Here is an 8,209-nt window from a genome sequence, read left to right as displayed (position 1 = left end):
CTTTAAAAAAAAAAAAAGAGTCTTGTTCCCTCATGGCCATAGATGATTGGTTCAGATTTGTGCATCTGACTAGAACTTGGAAATTTCCTCTCTTCTTCTCTCCAAATCATAAGACCTGTAACTTGAGAGCTGTGGCTCAGATTGCTAGCTACTTATCAATATCCACCCTCTCCTTCCTTAGTAAGAGAACTCCATTGTTTGCCAAGCACATTGCCATATTGCATATTGTGGAATATTACATATCCCAGCTGCTCTTGCCACCAGCGGTGGCCATGTGATCAAATTCTGGTCAATGACACACAAGGAGAGTGTTACATGGAATTCTGAGACAACACCCGAAAAAGGAGGGGGTCATATCCTTTGCCTTTCCATTTCTCCACCTTCTTCCAGGCAGGCACTTCAGCAACACCCTTGAACTAGGAGGTGACCCTACTCTAAAAGGATGGAGTTGACGATAGAAAGGGCCTGTGCCCCTAGTGATGGTGGAGCAGCCACCCCAGTCCTGGACTGCCCACTTCCAGATTCTCTTTCCTGAGAGGAAACGTGTTGGGGCATTTTAAGCCTCGCTTGTCAGGTTTCTATTACTAAAAGCCAAAGATAACCCCTGCTGATAGCCGCGTTCCTATCACACAGAGGTAATCCCTCTGCCAAGGGAGGGACAGAAAAAAGTCTCTGAACCCACTTTTCTCTAAGGCCTAGTTCCACCCTGCAGTCAAGGGAGTGGCCAAGTCTTCCATTTTCATTAAGCTGATTCACGCTGGCTTTCTACACCTGCAAACAGGAGTCTGGGCTAATACGTTGGGACTACTCTAAAAGTGCAAACACAGAGAGACCTTTGAGATCTATTATAAATTTAAAATGTTACCAAACATATTTGATTTGATATTTGACAATATGATATCGACATATTATCATATTTATTGAGCACTTACAGTGCGTTGGGCACCGTTCTAAGAACCTTACTTACATCATCTCTTTATTCTCTCAACAACTCTACAAGTTAGGCACCATTATGAAGGCCATTTTGAAAGTTAGGAAAACAAGGCACAGACAGGTGCCTGGTCCACGGCCGTCTAACAAGACATGTATAATTTTAACACAGGCAAGGCTCAGAACTATTGAGGATGATCCATGAAACTCCCCCCTTGCCTTAGTTTTGACTTCCCAGTAGCAAAGTCTTGAGTGCAGGTAGTTTATTTGGGAGTTGATTTCAGGAAGCAGGAGTGCAGGGGCAAGAAGAATGAGACAGTGGGTGTGTTAGTGGGGTTGTGGCTGTAGCAATGGGTCTGGTACTGCTATTTTCTGAGAAGAATCCTAAAAAGGTCCAAACGGTCTGGGATGTTTCTCACAATTCTCCACCTGTGACAACGTAACACACTTTTACTCACCAGCTCTGGTTGCCACTGGTGAACACCTCAACACTTCTAGGAGGCTCCCACAGGGATGGAAATATGGAAGACACCGGAAGCCTTGGCTGGGAAGCCAGCAGTGCTAGTGAGTCTGGGTTTGCACAGTACTTCCCACCACAATTTTAGCTGAGATCAAAAGTAGGCCAAGGGGACATCCCACTGATATCCAGGTCTTTGGTCTACCCTTTCCTTGTCGACAAAGCTCACATTTGTTCAGACATGTATTCATCACTTAACCCATCGAGGGGACTCAAAGGGGGCTGACCCCAGGGGTGTGGCTGATTGGTCTCCTCCAACCCAATCAGAGTCATCCCAGTGGGTGACAGGTTCCAGCACCCACACGTAAGCAACTCAGCACATGGTACGTCCGGGTGGTTGTTGTTCAGTCACTCAGTCGTGTCTGACTCTTCGTGACCCCATGGACTACACACCACACCAGGCTTTCTCGTCCTTCACTATCTCCTGGAGTTTGCTCAGACTCATGCCCACCGAGTCTGCCATCCAACCATCCTCTTCTCCTTTTGCCCTCAATCTTTCCCAGCATCAGGGTGTTTTCCATTCAGTCAGCTCTTTGCATCAGATGGCCAAAGTACTGGAGCTTCAGCATCAGTTCTTCCAATGAATATTCAGGGTTGATTTCCTTTAGGATTGACTGGTTTGATCTCCTTACTGTCCAAGGGACTCTCAAAGAGTCTTCTCCCAACACCACAGTTCAAAAGCATCAATTCTTGGGCACTCAGCTTTCTTTATAGTCCAACTCTCACATCGATACATGACTACTGAAAAACCATTGCTTTGACTACATGCACCTTTGTTGGTAAAGTCATGTCTCTGCTTTTTCTTTTTTTTTTTAATATGCTGTCTAGGTTGGCATTAGCTTTTCTTCCAAGGAGTAAGTGTCTTTTACTTTCATGGCTGCAGTCACCATCTGCAGAGATTTTGGAGGCCCCCCCAAAATAAAATCTCTCACTGTTTCCACTGTTTCCCCATCTATTTGCCATGAAGTGATGGGACTGGATGCCATAATCTTAGTTTTTTGAACGTTGAGTTATAAGCCCACTTTTTTTCACTCTCCTCTTCCACTTTCATCAAGAGGCTCTTTAGTTCCTCTTCGCTTCTTGCCATTAGGGTGGTGTCATCTGCATATCTGAGGTTATTGAGATTTCTCCCGGCAGTCTTGATACCAGCTTGTGCTTCACCCAGCCCAGCGTTTTGCATGATGTACTCTGCATATAAGTTAAATAAGCAGAGTGACAATATACAGCCTTGACGTAAGCCTTTCCTAATTTGGAACCATTCTGTTGTTCTATGTCCAGTTCTAACTGTTGCTTCCTGACTCAATGTTTATATCCCCCAAAAGTCCATATGTTGAAGCTTAATCCCTAGCGTGCTGGTAGTTGGTGGTAGGACTTTGGGGAGGTGATTAGGTGATGAGGGTGGGATGATTCTGATGCATGATGTTTCCTCACAGGGTCTCCAGCAGAAGTGACCCCAGTTAACCATCATGTTAACTGCTCATCAGTGTCCTCTATACTGGCATTTCTCCCTTCCCCAGTCCTTCCTGGGCTCACTTCCTACAGCAGATTGTCTTCCAAAGATGGTCCCAACAATATCTCGTTTGTGGGAACAAGCTCTTTTAGGACCTTGCTTCTCTTTCCATCAAGACATGGAATCTCCATACCTTCCCTTGAGCCTGGTTGGGGGCAGGGTGGTGGTGTGACAGCTCCTACAAATAGAACACCACAGAAATGATGCCATGGGACTTCCAAGACTAGACTGGAAAAGGCCATGAAGCTTCTGCCAAGTTCTCTTGGGACACTCATTCTTGAAAGCCAGCTGCCATGCTATGAGGACGCCCAGGCCACATGGAAAGGCCCCGTGGAGGTGTTCCGGCTGACAAGCAGGATGGTCCAGTGCATGTGTAAGTGAAGACACCTCGAGATGATTCTAGCCCCAGCCATCAAGTCACCCCCAGCCATTGAATCACCTCTCAGCTGATGGCCCAGACATTGCAGAGAAGAGACAACCAGTGCCCACGGTGCCCTGCCTGAATTCTTGACCCACGGAATCTGTGAGGATAATAAAAATGGTCGTTTGTTATTCACTATGCCAAAGCCTTTGACTGTGTGGATCACAATAAACTGTGGAAAATTCTGAAAGAGATGGGAATACCAGACCACCTGACCTGACTCTTGAGAAATCTGTATGCAGGTCAGGAAGCAACAGTTAGAACAGGACATGGAACAACAGACTGGTTCCAAATAGGAAAAGGAGTACATCAAGGCTGTATATTGTCACCCTGCTTATTTAACTTATATGCAGAGTACATCATGAGAAACACTGGGCTGGGAGAAGCACAAGCTGGGATCAAGATTGCCGGGAGAAATATCAATAACCTCAGATATGCAGATGACACCACCCTTATGGCAGAAAGTGAAGAAGAACTAAAAAGCCTCTTGATGAAAGTGAAAGAAGAGAGTGAAAAAGTTGGCTTAAAGCTCAACATTCAGAAAACGAAGATCATGGCATCCAGTCCCATCACTTCATGGGAAATAGATGGGGAAACAGTGGAAACAGTGTCAGACTTTATTTTTGGGGGCTCTAAAACCACTGCAGATGGTGACTGCAGCCATGAAAGTAAAAGACGCTTACTCCTTGGAAGGAAAGTTATGACCAACCTAGACAGCATATTCAAAAGCAGAGACATTACTTTGCCAACAAAGGTCCGTCTAGTCAAGGCTATGGTATTTCCAGTGGTCATGTATGGATGTGAGAGTTGGACTGTGAAGAAGGCTGAGCGCCGAAGAATTGATGCTTTTGAACTGTGGTGTTGGAGAAGACTCTTGAGAGTCCCTTGGACTGCAAGGAGATCCATCCTGTCCATTCTGAAGGAGATCAGCCCTGGGATTTCTTTGGAAGGAATGATGCTAAAGCTGAAACTCCAGTACTTTGGCCACCTCATGAGAAGAGTTAACTCATTGGAAAAGACTCTGATGCTGGGAGGGATTGGGGGCAAGAGGAGAAGGGGACGACAGAGGATGAGATGGCTGGATGGCATCACTGACTCGATGGACGTTGAGTCTGAGTGAACTCCGGGAGTTGGTGATGGACAGGGAGGCCTGGCGTGCTGCGATTCATGGGGTCACAAAGAGTCGGACACGACTGAGCAACTGAACTGAACTGTGCCACTGCATTTTTCAGTGGTTTGTGTTACAGTGATATAATAACTAGAGCAGCTCCCCAAGAAACTGCCTGCACACAAGTCCCAGTCTCAGAGTCTACTTTTGGAAGAACCCAAACTAAAACAAAAGAATATTGTTAGATCCCAGAATTTCTCCAGCTTCCAGTCGCACGCTTACATTAGCCTCAGTGGAAGGTACCTCATCTTAATCCCAACACAAGGGTCAGGTCTTCATGTCATTAGTTTATGGGTGGTGTTGTTCAGTCGCTGAGTCGTGTCTGACTCTTTGTGACCCCAAGGACTGCAGCACGCCAGGCTTCCCTGTCCCTCACCATCACCCAAAGTTTGCCCAAGTTCATGTCCATTGCATTGGTGATGCCATGGATAGTTTAGGGATAGATGGGCCAAAATAATAGAACTGCTGACTAGCCAGGTCCTCTTCCCCCATCAATCCTCCTTTCTCATGGAATCTTCCCCAAAACCACACAGGAAAACAAGGTTGAAGTACCAGGCTTTGCCAGTTCTGTTCAAGGATCAGAGGCCATGAACTTCAGGGGAGGGTAAACTTTCTTGAGCCCAGAGGTGAACACCAATTAAGCTAAACCAATCAGTGTAAAGCTTCTGAGGTGTAAAGAATCCAGGGGTAAATAATCCAATGCAGGGGACTCAGGTTCAATCCCTGGGTTGGGAAGATCCCTCCTCCTGCCATCCCCTGGAGGAGGAAATGGCAACCCACTCCAGTATTCTTGCTTGGGAAATCCCATGGACAGAGGAGCCTGGTGGGCTACAGTCTACAGGATTGCAAAGGGTTGGACACGACTGAGCAACTGAGCATGCATGCACACAATCAGGGTAGTTCCAGTCTCCTTGCCTGGGACTGGTTTAGGCATGGAAGTACGATGAGACATGAGGAAAACACTCCTGGGCAGAAGGGTGGGCAGGCAGAGGATGGTTACTAAAGGTTTCTTCAGTCTTAAAAAGAGGGGCAAAGGGATGTCAATGTCCTAACTTCCACCTTTGAAAGCCGTTGTATACGATGCTTGAAGCTACAGCAAAACATCTTGGGACCATGAGGGGCAAGCATGAGGATAAAAACAAGAACACGGAAGATGATGGCACAAAAAGCTGGAAAGAACCTGACGTTGTTCAATTACCTCTTTACCAATCATGGATATACCTGCCTCCAGAAATCTTAATTATGTGGAAATACAAGTCTTCTTAAGGCTTAAAATTCAATTTTGAGTTGAACTACAGGTGTCTCAACATACAGAATTTGTTACCAGGAGTGGGGGGTTCTCACTGGGCAAACTATGATGAAAGATTCAGGACAATTCTCCATTTTTCCATCCCAGAAGCTGTTCCCTCATTTCTTCCTACTTTCTGAAAGAAGGAAGTGGTTCTAAAGGAACAACTTCCCTCTTGATGAAATTCTCTAATTACCAGTAATTTGGGGGCTGAGGGGAAGCCCAGGTGGCTCAGCAGTAAAGAATCCACTTGCCAGTGTAGGAGACACAAGAGACTTGGGTTTGATCCCTGGGTTGGGAAGACACCGTGGAGAAGGAAATGGCAACAGGCTACAGTCCATGGGGGTCCCAAAGAGTCAGACATGACTGAGTGACTGAACACACACACACACGTGCCAGATTCCTTTCTAAACACTATATGTTATTTTCATTTACTCTCCCTGGCAATTGAGAAAGGAAACCAAGACACAGAGAAGTTGGGTATCCCACCACACACACACACACACACACACACACACATCACATCACACTGGCTAGTCGGTGGCGAAGCCAGGACTTAAATCCATCCCATTCAAGTAACTCCAGATCCTATACCCTAAACCATCACCTGCTTCTTCCCTGTTTTCCCTCTCCAGAACCAAGCCACTTTCCAGTGTGAATAACCCCTCCTCCAGGAAGCCTTTCCTGGTTCTCCTTCAGCACTCTGGGTGTCGTGATGAAACCTGTCACCTTCCTTGATTATCACTATGTAAGCACTGATTTGGGCTTCCCTGGTGGCTCAGTGGTAAAGAATCCCCCTGTAATGCAGGAGATGCAGGTTCGAACCCTGGGTCAGGAAGATCCCCTGGAGGAGGGGATGGCAACCCACTCCATTATTCTTGCCTGGAGAATCCCATGGACGGAGAGCCTGGCGAGCTACAGTCCACAGGGTCGCAAAGAGTCAACCACAACTGTAGCGACTTAGCATGCACATCACCCTCTAACACCCATTATCTCCAAATGTTTTCACAGTTCCCTCACTATCATTTTACAAAAGAGAAGGCTGATGCTCTTGCATCTTCCCTGAGACCACACAGCCAGGGAGTGGCCATTTGGGATCTGAACCCAGGCCAGTCTGTGCCAAAGTCTTACTGTTGCCACAGATGCTATAAACACCAGAGATTAAAACCGGGAGCCTCTGCCTGCCTCCCTCTGGCTCCAGAGGACACTGGGTGCTGAATCTGGGATCAAGGAAATAGAGAGCTTTAAACAGAAGAGAGTGGGGATACCAGTCGGCATGTTTGGACCTAAGTCATGGGCTTCCCTGATAGCTCAGCTGGTAAAAAATCCATCTGCAATGCAGGAGACCTGGGTTCTATCCCTGGGTTGGGAAGATCCCCTGGAGAAGGGAACAGCTACCCACTCCAGTATTCTGGCCTGGAGAAACCCATGGACTCTATAGTCCATAGGGTCGCAAAGAGTCGGACATGACTGGGCGACTTTCACTTCACTTCACATCACCACCACCCCTTGCAGCCCTGGTGTCCTCATCTGTAAGCAGGTGTTTAGTGGCCTGAGACTCTGAGCTCAGCATTTCATTTCCAGGGCCCTACCTTGGACAAGTGCTTCAACAACCGTGTCAACTTCCTCAAGGCGCTGTGAGGATGAAAGCAGTTATTGTGGAGGTTCAGGGCAGTGCCCACACACTGTCAGCACCCTTCCAAAAGGCTCCCTGGGACTTCCCTGGTGATTCAGTGGCTAGGACTCCGCGGGCACAAAGCAAGGGGCCTGGTTGGGCCATCCCTGGTTGAGGAACTAAATTCCGCATGCTGCAACTAACACCCAAAGCAGCCAAATAAATACTTACAAAATGTTCCTTGGAACCCTGGTTCAGCCACTTACTAAGCCCATGACCTTGGGGGAAAACCACTTAAAGCTCGCTGTGCCTCAGTTTCCTCATCTGTAAAATGGAAATAATAATCATACCTAGCTGGTAGGGTTGTTTGAGGTTTACATAGGTGATGTACATGCTAAGTGTTTAGAACAGTGCCTGACACAGCACCACATTCAGCAGATTCCTAGTATGACTGTCTTTGGTATTAGTACCACCTCTGCAGCTATCACCACTAGCAATCCAAGGGCTGGGCGGCCAAGCGGCGAGTTTTGCCGACTCACCTTCGCTGGGCAGGCCCGCCCCCCTCTCCCCTGTGCCCCCGCCATGGGCCTGAGTCACCCCGGAATGTGCGTCACCCGCGCCCCTCCCACTCCACGACCTGCAGACTCACCCTGAGTCAGCCTGCCCGGCCGCTTCCACTCCCGGGACGCCGCGCGGCGGAGGGCAGGCGGCGAGGCGCCCCCCCGCGGAGGGCAGAAGCCCCGCGCGCGTCGGGCAGCCG

General features: G+C 47.9%; 1 protein-coding gene across 1 annotated transcript in view; it reads left to right on the top strand.

The window, feature by feature from the left end:
• The first annotated feature begins 3,197 nt into the window (after window positions 1-3,197).
• SRXN1 (sulfiredoxin 1) overlaps window positions 3,198-8,209 on the top strand; it is a 12,205-nt gene continuing 7,193 nt past the window's right edge. The window contains exon 1 of the mRNA XM_010841893.1: window positions 3,198-3,330. Within this exon, the coding sequence (XP_010840195.1) occupies window positions 3,198-3,330 (133 nt within the window). The remainder of the gene's footprint in view (window positions 3,331-8,209) is intronic.

Source organism: Bison bison, unplaced genomic scaffold (assembly GCF_000754665.1).
Source record: "Bison bison bison isolate TAMUID 2011002044 unplaced genomic scaffold, Bison_UMD1.0 scf7180017864167, whole genome shotgun sequence".
Classification (NCBI taxonomy): Eukaryota; Metazoa; Chordata; class Mammalia; order Artiodactyla; family Bovidae; genus Bison; species Bison bison.
The sequence above is the reverse complement of the archived record's forward strand: the minus strand, read 5'-3'. Positions and strand labels throughout refer to the sequence as shown.